This window comes from Panthera tigris, chromosome C2, assembly GCF_018350195.1.
Source record: "Panthera tigris isolate Pti1 chromosome C2, P.tigris_Pti1_mat1.1, whole genome shotgun sequence".
Classification (NCBI taxonomy): domain Eukaryota; kingdom Metazoa; phylum Chordata; class Mammalia; order Carnivora; family Felidae; genus Panthera; species Panthera tigris.
This window is the reverse complement of record NC_056668.1, coordinates 13,715,995-13,728,058: the sequence shown is the minus strand read 5'-3', so window position 1 is coordinate 13,728,058 and position 12,064 is coordinate 13,715,995. Positions and strand designations below refer to the sequence as shown.

The 12,064-nt window shown below is 44.3% G+C and overlaps 1 protein-coding gene across 9 annotated transcripts in view; it reads right to left on the bottom strand.

Annotated features, from left to right (window-relative positions):
• The window catches only part of TIAM1 (TIAM Rac1 associated GEF 1), a 382,305-nt gene that overhangs the window by 28,550 nt on the left and 341,691 nt on the right, over positions 1-12,064 (bottom strand). For 8 of the 9 annotated variants that reach the window (XM_042999074.1, XM_042999077.1, XM_015542057.2 and 5 more), the window contains 3 exons: positions 3,060-3,239; positions 2,022-2,090; positions 1,573-1,698 (listed from right to left, as the gene is read on the bottom strand). In XM_042999074.1, the coding sequence (XP_042855008.1) occupies positions 1,573-1,698; positions 2,022-2,090; positions 3,060-3,239 (375 nt within the window). Of the gene's footprint in view, positions 1-1,572; positions 1,699-2,021; positions 2,091-3,059; positions 3,240-8,401; positions 9,239-12,064 lie in introns of those variants that run through there. The other variant, XM_042999081.1, reaches the window with a different exon arrangement.

Sequence of the window (12,064 nt, the reverse complement as noted above, 5' to 3'; positions counted from 1 at the left end):
CCAAAAGTGTGACCCAAGAAAGAAAAGATTTGAAAAACTGGGCTTCATCAAAATTTAAAATTCCTGATCTTTAAAAGACACTGTATGACAAGAAAATATTTACAAATCCCGGTTCTGGTAAAGGACTTCTACTCAAGACCCAATAGTAAGAAAACCAAAGAAATCAATGGGCGAATGGTATGAATAGATCCGTCACCAAAGAGGATACGTTACAGGCAAACGAGCACATCAGAACATGTGCACCGTCATGTCATAAGGGAAATTAAAATGAAAGTCACAGCCAGATGCCACTACACATGCGTTAGGATGGCTACAATTATAAACAGAGACCATGACCTCCTCGTGAGGGTAAGGGGGAACCGCCGGTGACAAGGTACATTGGCTCAACCGCGTGATCCAGCCACTCTACTCCTGGGTGTTTAGCCAGAAGAAAGGAAAGCAGATATCCACACTAACACTTGTACACAAATGTTCACAGCAGCTTTACTTGCAACTGCCCCAAACTTGGGAACCACCCAAGTGTCCAGAAAAGGTGATAAGGTAACAGAACGTGCTATACCTGTTAACCCGTGTGGTGGGTCACCACTGAGCGATGGCAAGGTTGGACTATTGGCAGATTGAGATACGCAGCAACAAGGATGAAACGTGATTAAACCAAGGACGGGACGCCACGTAAAAAGAGCACACGCTGCATGATTCCATTTATATAAAATTGCACAATGCAAGTTAATCTAACTAATCTATGGTATCACAAAGTGCACGCGGTGGCCTGGGGCTGACGGGCAGTGAGGGGCGGGAGACAGGAATCACCAAAGAGCAGGAGAAACACATTCGGGGCTGATCGTTATGGGTATGTACATAGGGCAAGATTCATCAAACTGTGCAATTTGAACATAGGCAGCATATTCTATGTCAATTATGCTCGAATTTTAAAATCTGTTTTTTAAAAGCGTATGACGGTGACATGTAAGCCAACAACACTGTGCATGAAGCAGCGAGCTCTGTCATTTGCAGGTGTAGCATAGGAAATTATCTGCAATAAAGGAAACCCGGCCAAGGAGGAGGACACGAGCTGTAAGCATCCTCACTACGGTACTCGTCATAAATCCTCATTAAGGCTATAAGAACGCTGTAAGACGGAAGACTGTGTTCCTCCTGGATAATGATAAGCATTTCCATTAAGCAAAGTTTTCCAGAACAGGATAAATTAATTTGTTTACTGGGAAACCAAGGGTGCTGGTCTAATTTGCTAATAACAAGTATTAAAGGGCCCCACATAAACAGAACAAAAGGTCAAGGTTGGTCTATCTTCCACAGCAGAAGCTGGCAGACCTACCAGGTTTGATACCTGTTGATGGCACTAGTGTCCCCTTAGCCAGACAAAGGTCCCCTCTTAGACTCCCTTCCTGAATGGACGCCACTGGAGGTCCAATGAAGACTCAACACCACGAGCACAACAAATGACCAGAAAGAGTACAGGCCCCCCTGCGATCAGGAGAGTCAACCTGACCTACAGAATAGCCCACCCATGACATTAGGAGGCAGCCTCATGCCTTTGAGGATGAGACTTACCTTAAATTGATCGACTTTCTCGAGCTTTTCCAAATCAGGGACCAGTCTTACTCCATCCTCCAGGGTTTTCAGAAATTCTACCTGAAACTCTACCATTTCGGTGAGGTTTCCGAAGAGCACGTCCAGCTGGAAAATGGAAAAAGAATTTAATCCACTCTGCATCTCATTAGTGGTCAGAAACTTTATTTGCTTCCGATTTCAAAGCTCTTCTACCAATACTTATCAATTAAGATAACGAGCCCACCATGGGGAAGGGGGGAAAGGTGGGGGGGGGGCAGCTCCTCACCCTCTGAGTGCAAGCCAAGAGCTTAACGGGCAATCATTTGAGCTATTTATTACAATGAAGCAAATTCAAATTGCTTTCAGTATTGCCTGTGTGCCTCGCTCCTTCTTCACCACGTTCAACTGCAATGTGACCCTCACAAAGTCAGGTCGTTTTTCCATCATACCTCATCTTGGGTGAGGAAAGTTTCTTTCTGAAGAGGTTTTAGGTATCTCTCCATGAGACAGTTTAAGTCCTAAGGGTTGAAAGGATACTTCATTAGCACATCTAAAAGTCTGTAAAGCATCTAAAGAAGAAAAAACAGATTATGTCCCAAACGCTAACATTACACTCTTTAGGTCATTAAATTCCCTTAAAGCAGGAGTGAGCCCAAATTTCCTGCAATATTTTAGACTGCAGGCCATGTGGCCCCTGTTACAACTGTGCCGCTGTAACAGGAAAGCCGCTTCCTGTGACAGCAGCACAAACACATAAGTGAATGTGTGTGTGGCCACGTTCCGATAAAACTTTATGTGTCAAAACAGGCAGAGGGCTGAATTTGGCCCGAGGGCCATAATTTGCTGACCCCGGAGTTAAAGACTAAAGTAGATAATTAAAAACAGATCACAGTGTTGTGACATCTAACTAAATTATATAGTTATAGGAATATATAACTATTACAGTCATAGGAATGTATTACAATGTACGTTTTGCAGTGTGTGAACAATGCACCTATTATAGTTATACATATTCTATAGACATTCGGAATTATGAAGGAATAAATTACATAGCCACAGGAATATAACTAAATGTCTGAACACAAGTGAGAATAAAAACAAAACAGATGCCCTTCTGCCTAGACTCAAATTAGATCCCGAAAATGACACCTTTACATTTTTCAAAAACTCAATTCAATTTTAGTCTTAGCCCAACGACAGATTCAGAAAGGTCAGAAGGCTCACTCAATATTCTCCATCATCTCCTTTCTCAGTCGATCACTTACAAATCTCAAAGAATTGCTCTAAGAATTGATGAGCTTCCTTAAGACGCAGGAGAAATGAACGTTCGGAAGAAAGGCCAGATTCCAAGGGGGACCAAGATATGTCTCATTACCACCACCGGGCTTTGTGGTTAGTCAAGCAGCGGTACGAACCCACAGAGCCCCTCTTTGGAAGTGAGGGAAGGCAGGCCCCGCTGGAAGGCAGGGCGGGACAAGGGGACATACTTTCACATAGGTGCGCTCCGTCTCCAGGAGCTCACAGATGACCTTGCGCAGCTTGTCAGCGTCGGTGAGCTGCCTCATGGTGGCCAGCTGAGGCCCCGTGGAGTCCTGAGGCGATGGGCTCGGGTCAGAGAGGTTCATCTCATGCAGACTGCGGCAAAATGCGGCCACCTGTTCCGTGCTCTGCGGAGCACGGTTTAAAAGGCAAGGCAGATGAAGTTACCCCTCGCTAGAGAGACCTGTCTGACATCTGTTCCGCCTCAAGATGTCCTTCCTGGTTAATGAACTGCCACACATGAATTACATCTCTCCCTCCCCACCCCTGCCCCCCACCGCTCTGCACATATGAGAGCTCGGATGCTCAAAACAACCATAACAATAATTGCTAACACATTCCGAGTGCTCACCACATGCCAGGCACTTGTCTGATGTAGTTAACCCTCCCGCAGGGTGAGTAAGGGCTATTAGCATTCCTACAAAACAGCTGAGACAAAGGAGGCCCAGAGAGGTTAAGGAGCTCATCTGAGATTGCACAGCTCCAAAGCGGCAGAGCTGGGATTTGAGCCAGGCAGTGTGGATCAAAGCCTGTGTTCATAACTACTCTGCAAGAAGCATACAAATAAGCGGACAGAGAAACAGAAAAATGAAATGCATTCCACTCAAAATACAAGGCTAATTAATTAGCACACCCCCAGGTAAGTAAACTATACTTTGCAACGTCAGAAGATGATTTTATAAGCTAAGATTCTTTCTGGCTCTGTTAAAGATTGGCCCTAAGGCAACCTTCTAGATAATGACATATACTCATATATTTTAAGAAAAAAAAAAAAATTTTCTGTCTCTGTAGCTTCTCCAAACAGAAAGATACCTCCTCGGGAGTAAAGGCTGTTGGGCCCTGAATAAGGCTTCTGTGGGGGAGTCCAGCCTCCACCCAGTCTCTGCCCAGGATGATTCAGGTAGAAGTTGAGGGTTCTAGGATTCTAAAGTTCCAGTTTTCCAAGTTATGCAAGACAGTTCTCCAGAGCGTGGGTGGTAGAAGTGCTGCTGAAAATCCCTGGGCCCAGTGCTTGGCCACCTCGGCTGCATATGGGACTCACCTGGGGAACATGCCCAGCTAACCCTCCAGGTCAATTCAATCAGGATCTCCAGGATGGGATGAGCCAGCATATTTTTTAAAGCCCCTGATGGAATGACTCCAGAGGCTACTTCGCAGCACAAAATCTAGTTTATTAATATTTGTCCAAATGTGCCACCCTACAAATGTTTGCCGGCATCCTCGAAGGCAGGCTGTCCACTCCTCCTCCTCCTCCTCTCCCCGGCTTCCATTCTCTAATTCATCCCTCAGCACAGACTATTCCCAATCAACACGTGTGCAAATAAAGAACGACTTCTATCACCCACGTACCCAGGAAGAACATGAGAAGAACATCTTCCCCAAAACAACAGTTGCCGCCCAGAGCTGAAAGTCAACGCTGGCATTTTTGTGCAGGGCAGAGGAGCTAAAACCAAGGGGACCCCATGGGGGCAATCTCTTAAATGCAGAGGAGGGCAGCCAACATTAATATGCCTTTTCTTCATTAGCACATCCCGAAGGGAAGGGAGCCTGGAATAAAGGCAGGACAAGGACTAGGGAAATCAGGACCTAACAAGGATACGTTAACAACAATGGCATGACAAGCCAAGAGTAGAGCCAAATCCACAAAATTATTCTTTCAATTCTCTTGCAATGACCGCAGCTTATTCGCTGCTAGTGCTAACCCTAGTCTTATGTGCCAGAAGGTATTAGTCACCTGTCAGGGGCACTGTTCAATGTTCTCTATGGATTCAGCGTTCCAGACATTGTATATTCCCATGAAGAATCCTCCCTTCAGTGACTGACAAAAAAAAAAAAAAAAAAACTCACCAAAATGGGCTCAACTGTATGATATGTGAATTATATCTCAACAAGGCCGTTAAAAAAGAATTTAATCGAAGCTTGTTTCTGTAGAAACCAACTACACAGTTTTATTTAGTTATGTTAGTGTTTTACTAACTTGTCACCCTGAAACATCCAGTTTAAATATGGCTTTGTCTTAAAAATGGCACAGGAATAAAAGACCCGTTGTAACAAAAATGCTCACACATCTTTTAAATGATCCAGTGATGATTTATATCATCTGCATTATAACATGGACATGACAGGGGGGTTGGGGGAGAAAACCTCACAAAACTAAAATCCTGTGGGCGAGAAAGTCTGACAAGTAACTACCCTGCTCTCTAGCTTTTCCCACCTGACTTTTACTGTTCGGATTTAGCAATTCTGCAAAGGAAACTAACGCAACAAACGTATAACTGGCACCTTTCCTTTCACAAAGCTTTTCTAACCGGCCCGGCACTAACCACAGCTACCTGTCATTTCCCTGTAGATGAACATCAAAGCTACTCCTCATGATAAATAAATCCATCCCTTCGTTCCCATCAGAGATGCAACACACCTTTCTGCACTTTTATCATTTAGACAGGTTACCATGTGAAATCCAATGTCCTCCTATGGTATACCAAGGGCGCCTCACACTTTCAGGAGGGGCCAAAGTTACAACCTGCGGACTCTGACACATAGCAAAGGCAGAGGATTCCAGAAGACACTTCCCTTTGTGCTCCCAGTTCTCACTACACTGACCTGTTGCCATTCTCCCCGACATCTACGTATAGTAATGGAAGGTGTGGGAAGGTCTTTCCAGGTTTTTATTCCCTTGGTTTCACCACACTCTGAGGTTTCCATTTTCAAGAGTGTGAGGAGAGCTTCTGACTTTACCTGTGTGAAGCTCACTACTTCTAAGGTCTGGTATCCTTATTTTAAGCAGGTCCAAGGGGAGAGCTAAGGTTAGTGGGCTGTGGGCTAGGGCTATGGTGCATCTAAACCTAGCCACGTCCTATCCAACCTCACTCCAAACACCCGGCCTACTCCTCTTTCTCCCGCTCTGAGCCAAGTTCTGGATTCTATTAGGAAAAACCTTTAGCATCCCAGAGACACCCCCAAATTCCCTTAAGTCCTCTTCTGAGAGTTCAAAGCCTTAGGCATCCCTTCCTTATTAGACAAAATCCTCAGCTTAGGACAGATTTAGCTAGGTGGTCTCTAACACAGAGGAGGGGGTTAATGAAGTTTCAATATGGGCAACCCTGTTCTCTGATTCAAGATATAAACTCTCGCGAGGAACACGGACGTAATCTCAACATGGACGAAGTCTGCTTACTGTCAATTCCATGTTATTTAAATAAGGAATAAAAAGACAGAATTTCAAGTTACAGTGCATACTGGCAAAGCACGTTTTACAAAACTCATAAGGAAACTTTTGCTTGGAAACACTTAACCTAAAATGATGTCATCGAGTTTGAGAATTTTGTTTTACTAAAATCTGACCCAAAAAACATCCTTAGAAGGCAGTATGAAATGCAGGTATTTTCTAGAAGAATGCAGAGATTTTGTATGCTGTGGCCCAACTTTTAAGTCCCCCTGACCCTATGCTGTGGCCAGAACTTTTTTTCTTTTTTTAACATCAAGGTCCTAGGGAGCTAGGCCACGATGTAGGATGTACGAGGAACGCAAAGCTTCCCCCGCTCTGTCACGGAGCGTTTTGTGGTCTCCTCGTTATTCTACACCAAGCTCCGGGGTCAGAGATGCCCGGAGAGGCAGCTGCTGTGGGGGGGTTCTCAACACACTCCCAAAAGCCAAGTGTCCTGGAACCAGGACAAGGGGAGAAGGGCAGCTCGGGAGGAGGGGACAGCGAGGTTTCTGCAATGGGAGAAGTACAGACCTCTCCCGGCTTGAGGACTGCAATCAGTCACCCTGGAAACAGAAAAGCACTTTCAGGCATTTCAGAGCTGCCGGTTAGAGACTGTTCAAGGTAGCAAAGCCGTTCTACTGCCATAGCTCGGAATTATCCAACCACCATGCAGAAGAGAGTACACAATTGCAGGAGGAAATGGACCACTTTACTGGGGCCAGCGTGAAGCTCAATGTTTATAATATCGCTTTCTTCCTGTGGAAGATGAAAAGAAAGTACAAAAAGAAGGGGGAGGCTTTTAAGTACACACTATTGACTCAAGCTACCCAGCTGTTTAAGCCCTTCCTGTTATGCAACCACCGAGGGCAATTTCTATCTGTAGAGGAGTTCAGAGTCCTAAAACTGTCCTTTAAGTGTGACCGATTTAACACATCCCACAGATTTAAAAGGGGCCGGAGTGGCCTAAAATCTTATAACCTTTACTTAAGCTCTTTTGGAGACAAACACCAAAGTCATGTTCTCTATAATTTCAGAGACCACTATACACAATGGCAATCCCCATAGTTTTCCATCACCTTCTCTGTCTCCTTTTGAACAAACTTTGAAGAAGAGACCTCTAGGAAGGACGAAGGCTCAACTGAGTAAATCAGGTGTACTTACTGCCAAAGTTCAAGCTGCACTAAGTGACACAAAGATCGCACGGCGGGCAGACTCCAATGTTAATATGAAGCTCTTTTTAAAAGTCCAGTGTGATTTGGTTAAATGAGTCCTTGTCATTAACCCACCAGATTGTCTTACTAGGGACTCAACACTTACTACAGGAACTGACACGTACAATAGAAGTCAGTGGACGTCAAACCACCAACACATTCCCTGCGCCGATGCATCTATAAACATCTCCTTCTCAAGTAAGCAGAGATCAAGTCCAAAACACTTAAAACGTTGTAGGAGGCAAGGTGAACACCCTTCTTCCAGAAACACATGCGGAACACTCTGAGGTGGGGTTAGGGGAGATTTGCCATACACATAATACAAACACACTCGAAATCTCAACAACCAAAAGAAAGGGGGAAAACTCCACCCTCACTTCGTTTTAAAAATACACCCTACTGGGGCCCCTGGGTGGCTCAGTCGGTTAGGCGTCCGACTTCGGCTCAGGTCATGATCTCGCGGTCCGTGAGTTCGAGTCCCGCGTCGGGCTCTGTGCCGACGGCTCGGAGCCTGGAGCCCGCCTCGGATTCTGTGGCTCCCCCTCTCTCTGCCCCTCCCCTGCTCGCGCTCTGTCTCTCTCTCGCTCAAAAATAAGTAAAACATTTTTAAAAATTGTTAAACAAAATACATATCACATCTTCAGGCCATTTAAGAATGAAAATATATATATATAAATGTGAAGATTCGAGGCAAATTCGGCTTCACACCAACTACCGATGCCCACCCCCATGCTAAACTACATGTCTCTTTATCAACAAGGGGAACTGGAGGGCAAAAAGACGCAATATGGGGAAACGGGGCTGGAAGACAATTCAGCTGGAAAGTCATAACAGAAACAAGGTTAGCAAGACAGAATTCAAACATGCTCACCAGAGGAAGCGTCTGATACACAGAGTCACCGGACTTGTAACTGTGTTCGATCCTGGGCTTGCGCTTTATTTTCCACAGTGCAGACATCATCAGGAATATATTCTCATGGTAATGCTACCACCTGACATGCTCCACACAGAAAGAGAAGTTTCCTAAAATACCCCGAGAGCGCCAAACGCCTTCCAGTTCCCAAGGGAGCATCCTCTCACACAGACAGCCCATGCGGGCTCGCCGGTGAAACCTACTGTCGCATCTCAACACAGCAAGGAGGGCAGCAGTGCGCCCCCCGTCCCCAGACCAGCACCCCTCTTCCCGTCAGCGGCCTCTGGGATGGGGTCAAAGGCTAACTCGCGGACTAGAATTCATGCTTTGATTTCACCTGGCTAACCAACAAAAGTTCCAGAAAGGGAGAATCAAAAGGGACCAGAACACAAAGCCGAAAAAGCCTGCCCAGGATGTGAGCAGCCTGCTCTGCGGCCAAGATCAGCTGATTGGCCAGCGTCATGCCGTGCTCGGGGATATTCAACCCGGCAGGCTCCCACAACTTTGAAGACACCCCTCTCTCACTGAGCCGGGAGCAGGCACTAAAAAACAAATAGATAAATAAATAAAAACAAACTGCGTTCTTTGAACAGCTTATGTTTTCACATCTTCCGCTAATGCTTTGTTACTAAAGCAGACATTTCCAAGACAATCCCAATTTGGATTAAAAAGAAAAAAAAAAAAAGAGAGAGAAGGCAAGGCTTTCAGAATGGAAATGTTCTGAAAATTATTCTAATACATTGGCTAAATGGAAAACAAAATCACAGCTGCCAGGGGGCCTGGGATGCATAACGACAGCCGACAGCCGGGAGCTCATCAGCATTCATTTCCAGAGACAAGAGTTTTCCAGGAGAAGCAGAGAAACCAGTGGCCGGTGGAGAAGGCCCCCTTTGAGGCTATCACCACAGTCACAAGAGGAGGGAGGTGGCTCACAAAGAGGCTAGACTGCCCCCCTGCGGTGTGGGAGCCCCGCCCCCACCCCGGGGCCACCAATGCCTGGCAAGCTCATAATTATCTACTTGCTTAACCCCAAAAGGCCACAAATAGCGAAAACTGCTATTTACAAAAAAAAAAAAAATCAAAAAACACATTAACACTCAAGCCTGCATTCTCTTGTATTCTGCCCAATGTTTCGTAAAGCAATTCATTTAGGAAGAGCAACAAAAATATTAAACAAAAAAAAAATCAACAGTCTTCACACACTCAGCAGGAAGAAAGAAAAAAATGACTGCTTGTTTCATTTCATGTCATTTCTTGACTTGTTTGTTTATTTACTTGTTTTTACATTCTACACCTAGCCTGGTGCATTCGAAGCAAAGGCTAAACCATCCTTCCGTGTTTACGGCAGCTTACAACTTAAAAATTAACGTTTGGTTTATTCTCAAGAAGAATTACTGATCTAGGAGACATGTCAAAAGAATAAGCTTGATCAAGAAACTCTTGCTCTTACTTTTTTTTTTTTTAATGTTTACTTACTTTTGGGGGAGAGAGGGAGAGAGAGAGAGAGAGCGCGTGCGTGCTCAAGAGCTCAGGCGCGTCCGTGGAGGGGGAGGGGCTAGCAGGGAGAGAGGGAGCCACAGAATCCGAAGCAGGCTCCAGGCTCTGAGCCGGCAACACACAGCCTGATGCGGGGCTCGAACCCACAAACCACAAGATCATGACCTGAGCCCAAGTTGGAAGCTTAACTGACTGAGGCACCCCCAGGTATTCCTTACTTTAAATCATAAGAAAAGACACCCCAAAAGCTTAAGCATTAAGAAAATATTTAAGTGGCTAATGAGTTTCTAGCTAATTGACTTACACAGCACATTAATTAATTAACTCCTTTTTCTGAAACTTGGTATTTAACACCACACTTTAACCAATGTGGCCAGAAGATAGTTTTACCATAGCCGATAACAATACAAGGCCTGGTTTTGCCATCTCAGAGCTGTGTGACCTTCAGTGAGTTGTTAACCTCTCTGTTCCAATGTCATTACCTATAAGATAGAGGGAATCATAGGATTTCTCTCTCAGAGGTATTGCGAGCATGAGGGAAGTTAATATGAATGGTGTCCAATATGTACAAGAATCCACAGTAGGACCCAGACTCCAGAAGAACCATTTGCACAATTTAAGATTTTTGCTTCCAAATATCCAAAGTGAGAAAGTAACTCATTAAAGGCTAATTCAGTTAACTAACTTGGGTTGAGTGACAAAATCATTCAACTAAAGATAAAATGTGAATCAAAGCAAACCTAGGGAGTATTTTCAGGTACAGAATCACACAGTGCCCTCCGACCTGGTGAAAAGAAAAGATGAACCTATGGATTTAGCACGGGTCACTGCACTAGCTTCAAAAATACTGATCATCACCCAAACTTGTCATCAATAACTCTGAAGCTGTTCTCTCAGGAAAGCGCACTGAGCATCGCTACAGTGAAATCCAGGGACGAGCTGGCCTGTTCCTGCACCTGACCCTGTCTGTTCCAGGCGAGCTGTAGGGCCTGTTCTCTGGAGAAAGAACCATGAAGTCAGACAGGCATCCACAGGCAGTCAACAAAACCCCAGGGCCCCTTCCTTCCTCTCCACTGCCAGACCTAATATTATAGAGGACCCTGTTTAGGACCTCATGACTCACAAAATTTTAAATGAAAACAATCTCAAAATCCACAAGGAATGAGAACACGGGGCTATTACAGTGAGGTAAAAATGATCCAAGTTCAAAAGTATTCAGAGATTAATGTTTTAGATATAGGAAAAATAGCCGTATTCCTAAATCAAATTAGAAACTGAGAATTAACATTCAATAACAAAATAACTTAATAAATACCTTTCGAAATATCTGACCCCAGTTTGGAAATATCCATTTCTCCCTGAGGGGGGCTGTCCCTGTCTCCTCCCCCAAGTATGTAAAAGTAAAGTAAGGGCCACAAACATAAAAAAGGTAAGTTTAAGCAAGTTTTTGTTTGTTTGGGTTTTTTTGGCTTTAAATGAAATGTGTGTATTTCCATTCATCTGTGGGGTTTTTTTTTTTAATGCTTATTTTTGAGACAGAGAGAGAGAGAATGCAAGATGGGGAGGGGCAGAGAAAGGGGGACAGAGTATCCGAAGCGGGCTCCGTGCTGACAGCAGAGAGCCCGATGTGGGGCTCGAACTCACGAACCACGAGATCTTGACCTGAGCCGAAGTGGGACACTCAACCAACGAAGCCACCCAGGTGCCCTACCATTCATCTGCGTTTTAATTAATAACCAACATAAAGCCCTTTACAAATATTAAAGTTAGTTTCAAATATTAAATTTGAAAGTTCAAATATTAAATTTCCAAATATTAAATTTCCATATTAAATATTAAATTTTATATTCAAATATTAAATTTTATATTGCGCCCAACTTAGAAAGGACACCAAGGAAGGTAATCCCATGAGGACCAAAGACACACACATGGGTAAAAGTGACACAGGCACTCAAGAGAGTCTTACAGAGACAGAAACACCAAGAGAGACAAAAAAAAAAAAAAAAAAAAGGACACATAGAGAAATGCAGATTTTTTTAAATAAGGGTTCATATTTGAATCATATATTTCCCTGGCCAACGTGCTCTCCTACTGTTATATTATTTGACCTCCCCAGTCATCCAA